The 20,106-nt window shown below is 34.3% G+C and overlaps 1 protein-coding gene across 1 annotated transcript in view; it reads left to right on the top strand.

Moving 5' to 3' along the window:
• Positions 1 to 2,025: 2,025 nt before the first annotated feature.
• snx30 (sorting nexin family member 30) overlaps positions 2,026 to 20,106 on the top strand; it is a 45,207-nt gene continuing 27,126 nt past the window's right edge. Inside the window, exons 1-2 of the mRNA XM_073829615.1 lie at positions 2,026 to 2,240; positions 15,046 to 15,234. Of these exons, the coding sequence (XP_073685716.1) occupies positions 2,100 to 2,240; positions 15,046 to 15,234 (330 nt within the window). The 5' untranslated portion in view covers positions 2,026 to 2,099. The remainder of the gene's footprint in view (positions 2,241 to 15,045; positions 15,235 to 20,106) is intronic.

Genomic DNA, 20,106 nt, shown 5'->3' with positions numbered 1-20,106 from the left:
ATATATATATATATATATATATATATATATATATATATATATATATAATATATATATTTATATATACTTTCTTGCAAGATACTTTTTTTTCCCCCACGTGAGTCAGTCCGCGTCAGTCGTGCTCTTTAACCAATCAGATGTGACCTCGCCATTTCAACCAATCATAACCCGCCAGGAGCGCAGCCTAAATCCTGTTTACATGAAATAAACCTGCTCCAGAGCAGGTTTAAGCCTGGTTTAAGCTTGCGCACCTGTTGCTATGACAGCAAGTCCCGGATGAGCTTCGAAGAACCGAGCGATCCAAGATCATGCAAAATCGTCAACAATCAAATCCAGCTAACTTAGTTAGCGAGGTACGAAGAACGGACCCCGATTTATTTCTTTGTTTATTCGTTCGTTTGTTGATATTTTATATAATTTTTATATTGTCTGATATTTGACTTTTTTTGGTAGTTGTTTTACACATTTTTTGTTCTTTTTGCTGTTTTATTTTTTTGTTTTGCACAATTGAATGTTTTTGTTTTTGTTTTTATTTGTCTGATATTTATTTATTTAACTTATTTTTTGTAGTTGTTTTACTATTTTTTTTTTGTTCTTTTTGCTGTTTTATTTTTTGGTTAGCATAAATGTATGTTCTTTTTAATATTTATTTATTGATTTGTTTATTTTTTCGTAGTTGTTTTTACACTTTTTTCTCTATTACTGTTTTGTTTTGTTTGCATAGTTTATTTATTTTCCTTTTTTTTACTCTTCTTTCTTGTTCTTTTTGCAGTTTTTAATTGTATGTTTATTTGTTTGTTTGTTTTTGTCTAAAATGGATTTATTTTGCTTATTTTTGTAGTTGTTGTACACTTTTCTTCTGTTTTTTAGTTTGTATAATTGAATGTTTATTTATTTGTTATTTTGGTTATTGTTTTGTAAGTATAATATTTATTTATTTTACTTATTTTTTTGTAGCTGTTTTACAATTTTTTTCTGTTTTATTTTTTGTTTGCATAATTGTATATGTTTATTTGTTTGTTTGTTTTTTGCATAAAATTGATTTATTTTGCTTATTTTTTTTGTAGTTGTTTTACACTTTTTCTTTATTCCTGTTTTATTTTTTGATTTGCATAATTGTATGTTTATTTGTTTGTTTGTTTTTATTTGTCTAATATTTATTTATTTAACTTATTTTTTTGTAGTTGTTTTACACTTTTTGTTTTTTTATTTGTTTGTTTGTTTGTTTATTTGTTTGTTTATCTGTATTTGTCTGATATTTATTTTTGTTGATGTTTAACTATTTTATTTATCCATTTGCAGTTTTTTTTTGATCAAATAAATATTTGCATTTGAACAAAGGAGTATGTATTATTCAATAATAATAATAAAAAAAGAAAAATTACCACTTGATATATTACTGGTGAACGCATTGAGTGAGTGTCTTGTTAATTTTGGGTCAGTTTTATAGTATTTATTTTTTCAATTACTTTCAATACTTATGTGTGTAAAATACAAAAAAATAAAAAAATAATATTATTTATTTATAAAAAAATAAATAAAAAACATTGCCTAGACCTGCCCAGAGCCGTTTCTCAACGGCTCTTGACCTGCCTAATAACACACAAAACAAGAATTATCATAAATAAACACACATTTGACACAAACGTTATATTTAATGCCATTTGATTATTGGTAGATTTCATTAAATAGATTACTTTCATAAAAGCGTTTTGAGCAGCAGGTGCCGCTAGACTGTTGTTTTTCAAGCGCTTCGAAACTGAATCATAAATCGTTCAGTTGATTCACAATCGTTTCTTCCGTTATTTCTGGGAATTACATACAACAATTTATTAGAAGCTTTGATACAAATCGGTGAAAAGGTGTGAAATCGATATCAGGAATGAATATTTTATTACTCAAGACATTTAAGTAAAAAAGCGAGTACTTTTATTTTGAAAATCGGCGGTGTTTTTCCGGAAGTGCACGTCTCCGTCGAGCGTCAGCTGACAAATGTAGTTCCGCTTCTGCGCGGTGGCCGTCAGCTGACAGATGTTTGCAGTCTCGGTTCGTGCGGCTGTGAAATAAAAACACCTGCGCGATCAGAGCCGATCAGCGCGATGAGTGCTGGCACCCCCCGATCACTGCCCTCGTCCGGGCAGAAATCCATCCAGGACATCTGCCACCCTCTGTCCGCCGAGGAGTCCGCGCTGAGCCGCAGCCCAGATGTGCTCAACCCCAGCAGCAGCGCTGGAGAGAAGGTGAGACCAGGGCTGGGGCTGTTTTGGGGCTGTTTTGGGGCAACATGAACCCACAATTGCGGTCTAGGTCGGCAGCATTCATAATTGATCAGCTCTAATGATGTGCAGTTCAGCAGAGCTGACAGCATGTCGATATATCTGAACTAATTGATTGGACTAGCAAGTAGTTTTGATCCAGCAGCAAACAGTAATCAGAAATTGTGTCAGTAATAATATCTTATGGGAATATGCAATGATGTTTATAAACATGCATCATGGTATTACCATGCTTTTGGGTGTGTACTAAGGCACTACTGTGGTTGTTTAAGCATGCATCATGATTGTACCATGTGTATTTACCTTATGCCACTGTTTATTGCCCTTGTATACAATACATATGATTATGATATTTACCGAGGTGATTACCAAAGAATACTACCATCACAGTGTCTTTTTTTGAGTGGAATGCATTGTTTTTAGGCATTCAGATTCATGCAATAATGCCTTGTTGATTATTATTAGAGAATTCACAACAACTGAAAATATACAAAGGTCAAAAGTTTACATACACCTTAAAGAATCTTCAAAATGTTAATTATTTTAGCAAAATAAGAGGGATCATACTAAATGCATGTTATTTTTTATTTAGTACTGACCTGAATAAGATATTTCACATATAAATTTGTTTACATATAGTCCACAAGAGAAAATAATAGTTGAATTTCTAAAAAAATAACCCTGTTCAAAAGTTTTCATACACTTGATTCTTAATACTGTGCTGTTCCCTGAATGATCCACAGCTGTGTTTTTGTTTAGTGATAGTTGTTCATGAGTCCTGAACAGTTAAACTGCCCTTCAGGTCCCACAAATTCTCATTTTTTTTCAGCATTTTTGTGTATTATAAACCTTTCCAACAATGTTTGATTTTGAGATCCATCTTTTCACACTGAGGACAACTGAGGGACTCATATGCAACTATTACAGAAGGTTCAAACACTCACTGATGCTCCAGAAGGAAACGCGATGCAATAAGATCCAGGAGTGAAAACTTTTGAACAGAATGTAGATGTGTGCATTTTCTTATTTTACCTAAATATCATATTTTTTCATTTAGTACTGCCCTTTAGAAGCTACGGAAGATACTTACATGTTCCCCAGAAGACAAAAAACGTGAAATTTACCCTGATCTTCAAATTCCAAAAGTTTTCACCCCCGGCTCTTAATGCATCGTGTTTCCTTCTGGAGCATCAGTGAGCGTTTGAACCTTCTTTAATAGTTGCATATGAGTCCCTCAGTTGTTCTCAGTGTGAAAAGATGGATCTCAAAATCATACAGTCATTGTTGGAAAGGGTTCAAATACACAAAATGCTGGGAAAGCAAAGAATCTATGAGAAGAACATCAGATAGTTTAACTGTTCAGGACAAACAAGGGACTCATGAACAACTATCACTAAACACAAAACACAGCTGTGGATCATTCAGGGAACAACACAGTATTAAGAATCAAGTGAATGTAAAATGTTAAACAGGGTCATTTTTATAAATTCAACTATTATTAAAAACAACTATCAGCACTTACAAAAAATAAAATGCATTTTGTATGATCCCTTTTTTTTTGGTAAAAAGATTAAAATAATGTTTGCAGATTCTGCAAGGTGTATGCAAACTTTTGACCTCAACTGTATGTGACTTATTATTTGTACTAATCAGTGTTGCACATGTCAGAGAATATAAAAAAAAATGCACAAAATATACACGACAAAGTATTTATGTATGCCCACTGAAAATGGAAATAAAAAAATAGGAGTAGTTCTCCCAAAAATGAAACTTTAGAGAATGTATGCTCAGAATGACCATCAATGAACGTCTTGCGAGTGACGTAATGCTTAATTTCTTCAGATCTGTTCTGATGAAGAAACAAACTCATCTACCTCTTGTATGGCCTAAGGAAGAGAACATTTTCAGCTAATTTTCATTTTCGGGTGAACTATTCCTTTGAGACTTAAAGGAAAAGGAAAGTTGCCATCAACCATGAAGAATAAAAAAAAAGAGTGGTGGTGAACACATTGTGCAAAACTGCTATTAGTAAATTCTAATAGCAATAATATTAAAACAGTAACTGCAAATGACTGTTTTGCGGTGTGTGAGATGGGAGCTATAATGAGTGCAGCCCGAATCTGGGATGTGTGTCATGTCTGTACAATAGAGCCGTGTTGAGCTTGGTACAGCTCACTGAGATGCTGCGAAATGAATAGTTTGTTGTGTTTTACTCATGACCGGAGAGTTGTTTTTGACCCGCTGCTCATTTTGAGCTCATGAATTTATTGCTACAGTCACACTGTGGCTTCCATGTTTATTAGATACTTAATATTGAAGTGCATGTGTTTTAATAATAATATCATGTATCATTTTATTTCTCTATGTACTTCATTAATATTAAAGGGCACATCGGATGTCTGTTTTCCACAAGTTGGTATGATTCTTAAAGGAGTAGTTCACTTTCAGAACAAATCTTTACCAGGGCTCGCAAAATCGCTAGCCCGACGTCCCGGGGCTATTGTGTTTTCCAGTCGGGCTACCAGAATGTGTCACTGGGCTGCCCGACGGGCTATCATAAAGTAGACTGCTCCTGCAGGACCTTTAAAAACTCCTTAATTGAGTTGTATCAAATTTAAGGCCATAAGTTTTAAATATGTTAAATAGTATAAGAAAAGTCTTCATTATAATTTAGGAGGTCGCACATTTGGGGACGGAAAGACGAGAATCGCGATAGGGCTGGATTAAACTTCAAAAGGCAATGATGTCATTGAATAAATATGCACGCTGCACATTTCAAAGTCAAAACGCAGCACGGATGTCTTTATATGAATGTATCTGAAGGGAACAGACTGTCCTCAGAAACGTGTCTTTGGCATTTTCATGTCATGTCTGATAAAACAGCGTTAATGCTGATTTGTGTACAGCCGTTACTAGGAAACCGTAGAATTTCAGCGCTCCTAAAGCGCCCCCTCGTGACAGGGAATGAATTTTTATTTCCACATTTTTTCAGCTGTTAATGGTCAAATGATTGCAACTATCAGCCTATGTTTTATGCAGAAAACACAGTTGTAAATGTGAAAGAAGTTAATGTGCCTTCTAAAAATCTAAACAATTAAGACAGTAATATATATGTTTTAAATAAATATAATAAATGATATACTTTTAATGGTATAAAGGCTGAAATTCCATTGTATAAGAGATTTTGTTTTTGTGTGAACCTGTATCCAAATTATAAATCATGCCATTTTATGGCTTAATATTCTACCGTACATTGTCCAGTCCTACTCATACTGTTCATTTTATTTGTGCAGCTCTTAAAAAGGGTCATAAATTGCATTAAATTTATATTTAAAAATTCTGCAGATACACCAAATAGTGAAATAAAATTAATTCCTTGATATTTGTTTATATTTGTGTATTGAAAACATTTTTGATTGACATTTACCCCCAGTTTCACAGACAAGGCTTAAGCCTAGTCCTAGATTAAATGTAAATCTGAGCCGTTTCAACTGAAAGAAACTTGGACTGACTGATCTTAAAATATATCAATGTCTCCAGATGCACACCAGTATAGTTTCTTTTCTAAGGCACGGTTATAAAAATTACTTAAATGTCCTAATTGAACTATGGCCTAATCCTGGTTTAGGCTAAGCCCCATCTACAAAACTGGGCCTTAGACTCCTATCTGATTTTCTATTTATAAAAAAAAGAAAGAAAGTATTTTCTTATTTGGGCTAGTTAAATTATTTTCGGGCTACCAAAATCTGAAGAGTACCTGCCCGAAGGGCTACCAGAGATTTTGAAATTTTGCGAGCCCTGTTTACAGATAATGTACTCACCCCCTTGTCATCCAAGATGTCCATGTCTTTCTTTCTTCAGTCGTAAAGAAATTATGTTGCTTTTTGAGGAGAACATTTCAGGATTTCTCTCAGTTTAATGGACTTCTATGGTGCTCTGAGTTTGAACTTCCAAAATTCAGTTTAAATGCAGCTTCAAAGGGCTCTAAATGATCCCAGCCGAGGAAGAAGGGTCTTATCTAGTGAAACGATCAGTTATTTTCTAAAAACATTTACAATTCATATACTTTTTAATCTCTACACAGAGTACACACAGAGCTAGACAAGACGAGCATTTGAGGTTAAAAAGTATATGAATTGTAATTTTTTTTTTTTTTTAGAAAATAACCAATCGTTTTGTTAAATAAGACATACTTTGATTAAAATTTCTTGATGGTCGTGTAAAGCAGCATCTTTTTATCTTGTCAAAAACAGCTCTCTTTACTGCGACCTGTTTCGGTGCATGTATCTTTAAATTATAATGAGCTACTGTTCACCCCGCCCCCTCTTTTGTTTTTTTTGTGTATTTGGTGGTGCGTTACCATCAAAAACAAAACTAATCTGCTGCGTCCTCTGATGTCAGGAGAAAACAAACACTCTTATCCAAATAAAAAACACATGCATTGCTTAGGGCACAACTGTCCCGGAGATATGGGCGTGGGTAGTGGGCGTGTCTTGAGCAATATGACATCATACTGCTCATAAAATCAAAACGGCTTGGAAATTGAGACTAATTAGGGGATTAAAAAAAGGAGTGAATGGATTTTTATTATTGTAGGGTGCTAGCATGCATTTAAATGCAAACACCATGTAAAAGTGAATTTTGCATCTGATGTTTTCTTGGAAGTTGCAGTAATGCCTTTTTCCATATTTGTTTATTCCTGTTAGCTAGAAAGTGTTAATCTACTTCAGTGTTGTTTTTTTTATTCCTTATTTACCTAAACCATATTTCGATGCATCAGCACAATATTTAAACACAATATCCAGAAGTTTGGGCCGTCTTTACTGATTTCTGCTAATAATTGTGTGACACTGTGACACATTTTTAACAGGTTAAAATAAAATTTTGGTATACGCAGAGTCAAGTAATATTGAGTAATGCTCATTTTCCTGGTAAAAAAAAAAGAAAGAAATGAATTGCTGTCACTAATTTGTAATAATTGCCTAATCTTGTCTAGTTTTCAGTTGTAGTGTGAAATAGCAATAACATTAGAGTGATACATCTAAACAAATGTGACCCTGGACCACAAAACCAGTCATAAGGTTAAATTTTACAAAATGGAGATGTATACATCATATGAAAGTTCAATAAATAAGCTTTCTATTGATGTATAGTTTGTTAGGATAGGACAATATTTGGCCAGGATACATCTATTTGAAAATAACAATGCATATTACTAATCAAAAATTACATTTTGATATATTTACAGTAGGAATTTTACAAAAAATCTTCATGGAACATGATCTTTACTTAATTTCCTAATGATTTTTGGCATAAAAGAAAAATCAATAATTTTGACCCATACAATGTATTTTTGGCTATTGCTACAAATAAACCCCAGCGACTTAAGACTGGTTTTTACGGTGGCCGAGAGAGGCCAACGCGCTGCAAACAAGAAAACACATGCAAACAGAAAAAAACCACAACAAATTAAGAAAACATCTTCATCAGTTTGACAACACAGGCGCTGCAAATCCTCGCAACGCAAACACAAATATGGAAACGCGCTGCAAAATCTCACAACACAACCAAACTCAGAAACGCGCTGCGAACACACGAGGGCGCTGCAAACTAACAAACGCGCTGCATACAGCTCGGTCCACAACGGAAATGTTTCAGGGGGACCTCAAAAAGTGACGAACTCATCTGGGACCTGATTATTTATATCACTATATTACCTGATTATTTATATCACTATCACCTTTAAGTGATACTATACTATCACTAAAAGGCGATAGTTCACCGATAACACCTCTGCTCTGACCAACAGACACTGAAAAAATAATCAGGTCACAGATGGGTTCGTCACTTTTTGAGGTCCCCCTGAAACATTTCCGTTGTGGACCGTGCTATATGCAGTGCGTTCGTGTGTTCGCAGCGCGTTTCTGAGTTTGGTTGTGTTGTGAGAATTTGCAGCGCGTTTCCGTATTTGTGTTTGCGTTGCGAGGATTTGCAGCGCCTGTGTTGTCAAACTGATGAAGATGTTTTCTTAATTTGTTGTCGTTTTTTCTGTTTGCATGTGTTTTCTTGTTTGCAGCGCGTTGGCCTCTCTCGGCCACCGTAGGTTTTGTGGTTCAGGGTCACATATGTGCACAACAGGAAAAAACTCCAATATTTGTTTTAAATTTTTATACACTTTAGATTTTTGTTAACAATTTCTGTATTCCAAAAGAAATACAATGCCTTATAAAATCACGGTTACTCGTACAACTTTCTCATTGACCGATTTAATCACAGAAAAGTGAAAAAAAAGACAATATTATTTTCTAAAAAATGTATTTGACTATTTTTTTCAAAAATATATAAATTACATAAAGTGAGTTTCTTAAATGTTGAAGTGAGCTTTTATTGATTAACTTTATTTTTAAACTTTAATCAGAAGTCATTTCTATTATTTCTACTAACTTTCATACCACATGGATAGGATTGCTTAAAGTAGAAGTTCACTTCCAGAACAAACATTTACAGATAATGTACTCACCCCCTTGTCAAAGTTGTTAATGTCTTTTTTTTCTTCAGTCGTGAAAAAATTACGTTTTTTGAGGAAAACATTTCAGGATTTCTCTCCATATAATGGACTTCTATGGTGCCCCCGAGATTGAACTTACAAAATGCAGATTAAATGCAGCTTCAAAGGGATCTAAATGATCCCAGCCAAGGGATCTTTCAGGAGCTGAATATCTAGTGAGATGATCGGTTATTTTGTAAAAAAAAAATATTACAATTTATATACTTTTTAACCTTAAACACTCGTCTTGTCTAGCTCTGAATGTATCCCGGTTTAAGACAGTTAGGGTATGTCTAAAAACTCCCATCTCATTTCCCAGTTAGAGAAAAATGAGAAAATGAGATGCGAGTTTTTTTTTGACATGCCCTAACTGGATCACACAGAGTACATGCAGAGCTAGACAAGACAAGCATATGAGGTTAAAAAGTATATAAATTGTCTTTTTTTTTTTATAAAATAACTGATTGTTTCACTAGATAAGATCATTCTTCCTTGGCTGGGATCATTTAAGCCTCGTTCAGACTGTCAGCCCAAATCCGATTTTGTCCATATCTGGATGGAATCGGATTTGAATAACTGACTGTCCACACAGTCATATCGCAACTGTTCAAATCCGATTTGTGTGTCCATAAGCGTTCTTTCGTTTTACGGAATGTGCGTTGGTTTCTATGGCAATGCCGTTGCGTTATTATGCCAATGCTAAAAACAACAATAACAGCAATACAGTTTTCAATATAGATGCTGTCTTGCGATACGACAATGTTGCCATCGAGCTGGATTATATTCATCTTCTAAAGCAGCGGCAGAAATGCAGGATGCTGGAATGTGCGACTTTATTCTGTGCTGCCGTCTCCGCTGGTTTCACAACTCAAAGAGGTGCGTATAATAGCTGTATATTGTCTTTTCCCGCAGTTCGCAGCAACACAAGCTTGTTTCTGCAAAGACGTTTGTTATGTTTTCCACAAAAACGTCTGACGTGTTTACGTTTTACATGGCATGAAAACTTGAAAAAGCAGAAATCCAATTTGAATAGGATTCCAAACCACATACGAATGTAGCTCGAAACGGATTTGACCAAATCGGATTTCAGGTAGTTCGTTGCTGTTCAGACTACCTAAATATGATCGGATTTCAATCGGATTTGCATACAAATCGGATTTGGGCTGACAGTCTAAACGAGGCTTTAGAGCCCTTTGAAGCTGCATTTAAACTGCATTTTGGAAGTTCAATCTCGGGGGCACCATAGACATCCATTATATGGAGAGAAATCCTGAAATGTTCTCCTCAAAAAACATAATTTCTTGACGACTGAAGAAAGAAAGACATGAACATCTTGGATGACAATGGGATGAGTACATTATCTGTACATTTTTGTTCTGGAAGTGAACTTCTCCTTTAAGAAAACACTGAATTATCATTCAAGTTTGTAACACAGCCATGAAGTTCACATATGTCCCTGTGATTTATAGCTGTCGGCAACATATGATTGGACTCTTCTGGTCAAGAATGAAATTGCCGGTTGTCTTTGTGGGACTGCAGACTGTAAGTTCATGAACTCTGGCAATAGTTGTTTATTTCTGGTCAGTGAAGAGAGGAACACAGCAGAAACGCTATACCTTCAGTCTTAAACGAGTGAATTGAATAGTGTCGTTCTTTAATTTAGATCTAACATCTCCACAAATAACTGTTTTACATTTCATAATTAGTCTAATGAACATCTATTTGAGTTCCTGAAATCCTGTGTAAAATGTGTAATCCTACATTGATAAAGGTGATCGCATTGTTGCACGTTTATTTATTTTTCTGTCATACTGGCTGTCCATTCATGTGAATGTTTTGAGTAAAGAGGCAGGTTTAGGCAGTGCATTACCCCTGGTTTCTGCCATTCAGCAAAAAAGAAGGTCAGAGCACTTGTTTTAGCACTCGAAAGTGGGCATGTGATTAGGAAAAAGCTGTCACAGTTTCCTAAATGCTGGATCTGAAAATAGGATGTTAGCTGTAGTAATTCCAGCATTTTGCTTCAGGTTTCCTGTTCCTTCTGGAGAAACTATAACCAACTACAAACTCAAAATACCTCATTGTTGATTAGCATTTAAGCATAAAAAGTCAAAGGAGAAACATATGCGCCGATACACAAACACATGGTGTCTTCAGTGTCACATGATCCTTCAGAAATCATTCAAATATGTGACCCTGGACCACAAAACCATTCTTAAGTCGCTGGGGTATATTTGTAGCAATAGCCAAAAATACATTGTATGGGTCAAAATTATAGATTTTTCTTTTATGTCAAAAATCATTAGGAAATTAAGTAAAGATCATGTTACATTAAGATTTTTTGTAAAATTCCTACTGTAAACCTATCAAAATGTAATTTTTTATTAAGAAATATGCATTGTTAAGAACTTAATTTGGACAACTTTAAAGGTGATTTTCTCAGTATTTAGATTTTTTTGCATCCTCAGATTCCAGATTTTCAAATAGATGTATCTCGGCCAAATATTGTCCTATCCTAACAAACCATACATCAATAGAAAGCTTATTTATTGAGCTTTCATATGATGTATATATCTCAGTTTTGTAAAATTTAACCTTATGACTGGTTTTGTGGTCCAGGGTCACATATGCTGATTTGCAGCTCATGAAACACTTTGGATTATTATCAATGTTGAAAAAAGTATCTGTTGAATACATTTCGCTTTGTTTTATTTTGGGGGGTCTTGTGTATGTACGTTCTAGGAATGGGACGATACACCTACCTCCCGATTCAATACTATCATGATACTAGGGTGCCAATAAGATATGTATTGCATTTTTTTTAATTTATTTTAAAGTATTGCGATTTGGTGTTGCTATTAGGGCTGGGACGATGCGCTAGTCTGCCGATTCAAATGTTCAACTAAATAATAAGCAGAGAAAATACGTTCTGAAATAAAATATTGTGCTATGTTACTTTTCAAGGCAAAACTAATTTTACTTTGTTTACTGCAAAATATATTTTAGTCATCCCATTAAAAATAACTTTAAATAATTTTAGTGCTTTAAAAAGCTGGAAATATTTGTTAAATGCTGGAAAGTCATTAAAAAGGTGCTTGAATTTCTCTCTCAAAGGTTGTACAAACCCTGAAATGAATCCAGTACAGGTATGTGCCAAAAAATTGGAATATCGAGGGAAAGTCCATTTGTTTCAATAATTTGTTTCAAATAGTGAAGCGTGTATGTTATATTAGTTCACTACACACAAAGTGAAATATTTCAAGCCTTTATTTATTAGACAAAAAAAAAAAAAATCCAGTGTTTCACAAAATGAGTATATTTCATGTGACCAATAAAAAAAGGATCTTAAACCCATGTTGGCTTCTGAAAAGTGTGTTAGTGTACTGTATCATGTCCTCAGTACTTTGTTGGGCCTTCTCTTGAACAACGCAGTTGTCGCGCCACTGCGATCGCTCACAAAAGTATGTCCCACCGCCGGCTAGGGCTGTGCAATTAAGCGAAATTCAGTTTTGATTTCGATTTCAATCATGGAAATACAGTAATCGAGATGAAATGATTATTGCACCCCCATTCCACCCCCTTTCCAGTGGTGCGCTTGCGCTCCTCCATAAAAGCCTAATTTCACCTCACTTCAGTGTCACTTGAATAAAACGGGACGCGCTTGATTTATTAATGTTTCTTTGATGTTGTGTTTTTAACTTGCGCTGTTCTGTGTCTGCGTTCAGAGACGGAGCAGAACATGGACAGGTGAAGTTCTCTTTTAGCTCAAAGTGCGCCTAAACGGTCAAATTTATGCCAAAATATTTTAAAATATGGCTCTTGGTAGAGCTGCTAAAATGTATGTGTGTGCTAAATCTGGAATCTGAGGGTGCAAAAAAGTCAAAATACTGAGAAAATTACCTTTAAAGTTCTCCAAATTAAGTTCTTAACAATGCATATTACTAATCAAAAATTACATTTTGATATATTTATAGTAGGAATTTTACAAAAAATCTTAATGGAACATGATCTTTACTTAATTTCCTAATGATTTTTGGCATAAAACAAAAAAACAATAATTTTGACCCATACAACGTATTTTTGGCTATTGCTACAAATATATCCCAGCGACCTAAGACTGGTTTTGTGGTCCAGGGTCACATTTATATATATATATATATATATATATATATATATATATATATATATAAGTAGTCTAACAATACTACAGAAATTAAATGAAATTATTTGAATGTAAATAAAACAGCATCTTCACTGTAAACATGCTTTGTTTCTTACTAAAACTACAAAAGTCGTTCGTTCGAGAGCAGTGAGTGACTTTTCTCTTTGTATTTTTACGTTTTATTAATATTAAGCACAGAGACGGCAGAAGGAATATTTTTGCTGCTGCTTTATGAGCTAAAAGATATCTTTACATGTCTGTGTTCTTCTCCGTTTCTGAACGCAGACACAGAACAGCGAAAGTTAAAAACACAACATCAAAGAAACATTAATAAATCAAGCACGTCCCGTTTTATGAAAGTCACTACATGATTTTGCTGATTTGCATCTGAAATTAGGCTTTTATGGAGGAATGGGGGCGCAATAATCATTTCAAATCCATTACTGTATTTTCATTATCATTTGAAGCTGAAGTCGAAATTGAAACTGAATTTCGATGAATTGCACAGCCTTAGCTCTTGTCAGTTATGTCTTAAATGATCATAAACATTTGAGAATGAAAATATACATAACAGTATATTGGATCCGTGTGGCTCTTAAAGCGGCAACAAATAATATTCTGTCATCTCTGACTGTGCTCAATATTAATAAAGTGCAAAAATACAAAGACAAATCACTGCGCTTGAATGAACGACTTTTGTACAAAGCGTGTTTAATTCTTACAGTGAAGACGCTTTATTTTACAGTCAATTTCTGTAGTAGGCTGTTAGAGTACTTTAGACTTGCATAAAATCGGGGAGAGTGGGGACTTATTTCTTCAAGCAGGAATAAGATACAGTGATAATATTCGTACTGCACATGCTTTATTGGCCCCTCACACTTCCTGGAGGAAATCAGCCACATGTGATCATTCCTTCTACCCAAAATCATTTTCTTGGTAAAAAAGTAACTTTTTAAAGATGAGATTTTTGGTCATAGTGTCTAAGTTGTTTGTGTGACGAATTGTAAAAACATAACATTTTAACCAGTGCGTTCTTAGTTTCTAATAGGCATAGCTAGCATTTGCCAATGATATGTTGTCAAGCTGATATACTGTCACTGTAGGGACACACTGTTGCAACCGTCCCAACATGCTGTCCCTTACTACAATATTGATTTAAAAGCTTGCCATAACGTTACATAATTGTAATTTTATAATGATAATACTAATACTAATGAACCCCTTTAATACTTTTCTCTCCTTTTTTAAGTAAATAGGTAAAAAATCTGCTTGTTACTTAACAATGTTTTTAATTTACTATTCTTTGTTTTGTTTTGTTTTTTACAGCCAATTTACCTTATTGACGACCGTGACTGTGAACAAATAAAATAAAGAAATTGCAAAATTATATTTAAGAATGATTTCATTTCATTTTATTGAATGTTGCAACTGTCTCCTATTGTGGGGACGGTTGCAACATTTCACTTTGTCTATTTAAGTGTAAAGTGTAAGTTTATTATAATATGTACACATGTTGCAGCAATATGGGCGAGTAGCTGACAGATGCGGCTTTATTGTATTAAAATTTCGGCTTTCTACTACAAACAGTCTCTGAGAAACTAAAGGAAATGCAAAAAGTGTTGCAACCGTCCCCACTCTCCCCTATTCAGTATTTTTTTTTCTTTTCATTTGTATTTGTAACTTTTTTTTTCTGTTGTATTGCTATCTTTAAATGAATCACTAATATAAGGTTTTGGACCCTGTCATAATCGTGTTAAATAATCGTGATTGCAATATTGACCAAAATAATCATGATTATGATTTTTGAAATCGAGCAGCCCTACCACTGGCAGAAAAAATAATGATAATGACCTGAAAGCAGTAACTTCTCCCCACCACCTCAAGTCAAATAATTAAATATAAACCGATTCTGATGTAAACCAATTGATTTTTAAAAAGAATCGCAATAGTTAGGTCAGTTGATTTTTTTCTCTCCCACCTCTAGTATGTTCACTTTTTCATTATATATATATTTTTTCAAAATGTTTAGCTCTATTAAGTCTGTTTTCTTTCCCCGCCCCCAGGACCTGAGTCTGCCCAATGGGACGCCAGTAGACACATCAAGCCCCGCCTCCTCTTCATCTCTGCTAAACCGCCTACAGCTCGATGACGATTTGGACGGAGAAACACGTGATCTGTTTGTGACTGTGGACGACCCCAAAAAACACGTGTCTACTATGGAGACGTATATCACCTACAGAGTCTGCACAAAGGTCAGAGGGCAAAGCTCACAGCTTATATGTGCAATTATATTAAGGTTTAGAATAGAAAGCCTCTTTAAAGAGATTTAATTGGCCGACTGTGGCTGAGTGGTAAATCCGAATCCCTAAACTATCGGTTTGCTCCAGTTTGACTGGACTTGTAAACCGCTGTGGTGAATTAAATGACAAATTAATTCGATTAGTTCATTGTAAAGAGGTCAGCTTTCCTCTTTTCTTCGAAATGCTGTGGTTTAGCGATTGTTTGCAGACTCATTGTGCTTACATTGTGATCTGTAACATGCTCACTGTGGCACTTTCTGGGCTCAGAGTCACATAGAGGTGCTAATTAAAAACAGCCAATCACACCATGGAGGCAAACCGCATTGAGTTATTTCACATCAGCCCTTTGGAAACTCATTGCTGGGTTTTTTTGTGGATTTTTTAAAGCAGTCTCTTCTGCTCACCAAGCCTGCATTTATTTGATTTAAAATACAGCAAAGGGCGAAATAATGTGAAATATTTTTACAATTTAAAATAGCTGCTTTCTTTTTGAATATATTTTAAAATTTAATTTATTTCTGTGATCAAAGATACATTTTAGCCTCATTACGCCAGTCTTCAGTGTCACATGATCCTTCAGAAATCATTCTAATATTTGCTGCTCAGGAAACATTTATTTATATTACAAGATTTTTTTGATGAATACAAAGATCCAAAGCTTTTGTAACATTATACACTGTACTATTTTCCGGAGAAATGAATCATAGAAACTAATAATTTTATTTAACAAGGATGCTTTAATTGATTTAAATTGATGCTGTTTTCAACATAATAATAATAATAATAATAATAATAATAAATGCTTTTTTGAGCAGCAAATTGGAATATCAGAATGATTTCTGAAGGATCATGTGACAGGAGAAATTATGCTAAAAATTCAGCTTTGATCACAGGAATAAATTAGATTTTAAAATAGAAAGTAGCTGTTTCATATGGTAAAAATATTTCAAAATTTTGCCGTTTTTGCTATACTTTGGATCAAATAAAATACTTGGTAAAGGCTTGGTAAGAAAAAGAAACTTCTTTAAAAAACATAAAAAACTATTGACTGGTAGTGTTTATAATGGCTAAAAGATGCACCGACCAGTATTGTTGTAGTATTATTTATATAAAATTATACCAGTAATTCACATTTTAAATTAGCTTTATAGTTATATTTATAATTTTAGTTTATTTAGTTTTAGATTTAGAAAAAGTCATATTATTATTCCAATTAGGTCCCATGACAACATTACAATTTTTTGTTAAAGTTTTGTTTAGCTTATTTTTTAAAATCAAATATTTAAATTAGATTTATTCTAGCTTTACTTCAAATAACAAAAACATTTTTCACTCAGACAGGTATGTTCTGTGCGATTTTCTGGTAGAGAGAAACAAGCTACAGTTCTTTAGACTCTTCAAATCATCTATGTGACCATCATTGGGTTTTCAACCATTGAAAATCAATATAATTCTACAATCTGGACATGGAGCCACATTGAGATTACCATACTTCTGGGATTGAACTATATAGGGCCTTAAAAATTAAGATTTTAAAAGAAAAAATTATTAAGAACTAGTATCTAAAATTATATTCAAATATCTTTAATACTTCTTGAGTTATAGTCATGCAAACTTTAGAAAAAAAATATTTATGGGACTTAGACTGGTATGATCTATTTAGTTATTTTGATGAGATAATTTCTAGTTTCAACATTATTTCTTCTTCAGGCACTCCACTTGAAAAGAAAAAATTATCATCTGAATGCAAAGTGACCCACATTTGATTTTTTTTGACCACTGAAAATGTTCAATTTAACAATTTACTCCTGGAGCCATATTGAAATTCCAATATTTCTGGAACTGAACCACATGGGGGCTTAGAAATATAAATACCAAAAGGAAAGTTTGTCGAGACCCAAAATATAAAAGGGCATTGAGATGTCTTTAATACTTCTCGAGTTACAGGCATGCAAACTTTGGAGAAAAAAACTTTTAAAAAGTGCTTTTCCCCGTTTTTGAATGGTCGCCATTGGCACAAATGGCAAGAAAGATTGCTAAAGTCAACAGATTTTAATAACAGACCTACCAATACCTGTGTAAAAAACAGTGGATTACTCAGTAAATATACATTCATGACATGTAATATTTTAGCCTTCATCACTATACACGTTAATCTTTCTTTAGAAAAATATTGGCTAAATAAAAAAAAGACATTTCTGAAATTTGGTGGATTTGGCATCGAATGACCTAAACGTTTTTACTGTCACTTGTGATTAATTTAAAGTAGGGATGTACCAAATGTTTGGCAACCGAAATTATTCAACCAAAAATAGCAAAAGAAGCTCTTTCGGTGTTCTGAATAAGCAAAGGACAAATAAATGATGCAGAAAAATGACATGACGCGATCAAATAGAGGCGTGCACTAATGCAGCAAACATGTGGGCAGTGTGGAAGCATTAAAACTGTCAGATTAAGAACAAAAATCATTACAAGCACCGAGTGAGAGACTGTTTAGTGTCACATCGCATGTCTTCCATGAGAAGAGAAAGGGCTGGTTGTTGCTGGTTACTGTATGATGACTGAAATCACCAAATGACCTTAAACCATTAGCAAATAAACTAAAGATCGTTATGTTTTCTAATACATGAACCAATTGTATTTATTCTGACAGCGCTGCACCAGCTCCTTAGCCAGGGTTCAAAGTCCAAAGATGAGAATCATTCATAAATCTGCTGCTGTCAGCAAAAAGTAGTACTGATGTCTTCTTGTGGGTTTCCTCCAAAATAAAAGTCAGCATTCATAAATGTTAGTATTGTAATTGTACTGTTGTTCTGTGAAAAAAAAAAAAAAAGTAAGACAAAAATAATAACAATCATTAAAAACACATGCCTGTTCAGGAAGGTAGGGGTGTAAATCGGAGCCTTCAAGACGATTCAATACGATACCGATTTTTTAAGCCAACGATTCGATTATTTTCGATACTTCAGAATTCCCTGTGATACGATGCGATTCGATCCGATTCGATTCAATATTAGATATTTTTACATGATATCCATTAAGTTTCAAATAAATCAACAAAAATAGTAAATAATTTGCCTTTTATTGAGAATACAGAAACAGTATTCTATTCACATGTGTATGTTACACTAAAGCAGTTGTGCTCAATGCACTGCAAATAGAACAGCAAATATAAGTTACTGCATCTACAAAGTGCAATCAGATAAATTGTAATAAAAAAATAAAAAAACTTATAGTGCAGGTCCTACTATGGCCAATTAGCCTATTCACCATTTTAAAAAAGTTTCTTTCATACAAAATTGGTTACATTTTGAAAATACAATTTTCATCTTATTAAGAGGTAATGGTCACACATTCTCTGCAGTAGATGAACTGCAAATAGAATACTACTCCACAAAATCAGTTCAAAATCATCGCTCTTGAAAGTCAGACAACAACGTGAGGTCTGTGAACATGAACAACATCATAGATGGACTGTGAAACGAAAGTAACGCGTGTGAAGAAGAAGACAGTGAGGTTAGTGCCACCCGCAGCTTAGGAGTAGGTAGTACGCTTAAAGGAACCGTATGTAGGATTGTGGCCAAAACTGGTACTGCAATCACATTCAAAATACTGTAGAATGGTGTTTCCCCTCCCGCTCCCCCCTGACTCGAGGTTGCCAGCTAAGCTGCAGGAGTAGGCTGCAATAAGGAGCTTCCAACGGCAAGTGACACACAGTAATTTGTTTTTCTTCTGTTAATTATGTTTATGCTTCACAAGAGATGTTTTGCGAAGTAATTATGTATCGCAAAAATTTACAGATGGCGATTAGCCAAATATTTCGCAAAGATGTACTGTAATACCACATTTCAGTCGGAACATAGGTTGTTTTCCAACCCTGCTAGTGGTGCGATATAAAGCTTTTTATGAACGCATTTAGCACGGCCGACCGCGGAAAATCCACTGAGTACTGAAGCATAGTTAGCCAAACATAGATGAATCTTACTTGTCCAGGAAAAAATTACCAACGAAAGCATCTGTCTTCAAATTCTTCTCCGTTTTCAGCCGTCTCCATCTTTCAAAGGCATCTCCTATACCAATCCTTGTTTTATTTCGGACTTTGTCACGACGTATTTCGGTTTCAAAACGAGGTCTTTTTCGTTTCGTAACGTTGTACATGTTTAATCCGACACGTTAGTATAGCCGCAGCTGACTGTAACAGAGCTGGCAACCCGTCTCACGAAACTCTACTGACTTCGTGATTGGTCGATAGCTGGAGGGTGGAGCCTCAGACCAAAACACAAAATGACAACAATAACATCAGTTGTGGGCTGCAACTCTCACTTTTAAATGACAATATCCTGGCAGGACCACTGTTGTCAGTGATATAAGTATTTGAAATGAACATGATTTCTTAATGTCTAGTGACATTTCAGGGCCATTTTATGATTAACTGACATAAATTTCTTACATATGGTTCCTTTAATACATCGGAGCCATAGACAGTAAAAGAAAGGTCGGAACGGATTCTAAAAATAGACAAGTGAACAAACAGGCGGCAAAATAAACACATTAATCGATACTGTTGCGGACGAATCGATGCATTGAATCGGCGGCTGCATAATCGATGCATCGATACGAATCGATTAATATTTACACCCCTACAAGAAGGGGGTCTTAAAAATGGCCAAAGAATATTATTTTACTAACTTATTCATTTTTAAGTTAAATTGCTTTGTTGGTAGACTTTAATGTCTACTAGAATGTTACAAATGTTGAGTGTTAAATATTTTTGAATTGTCGTTTTGTACATTTTTTTTTCTTACATATTGGCTATGTAATTTA

Source organism: Garra rufa, chromosome 23, assembly GCF_049309525.1.
Source record: "Garra rufa chromosome 23, GarRuf1.0, whole genome shotgun sequence".
In the NCBI taxonomy this organism is placed as follows: Eukaryota; Metazoa; Chordata; class Actinopteri; order Cypriniformes; family Cyprinidae; genus Garra; species Garra rufa.
This window is presented reverse-complemented; position numbering and strand designations above follow the sequence as displayed.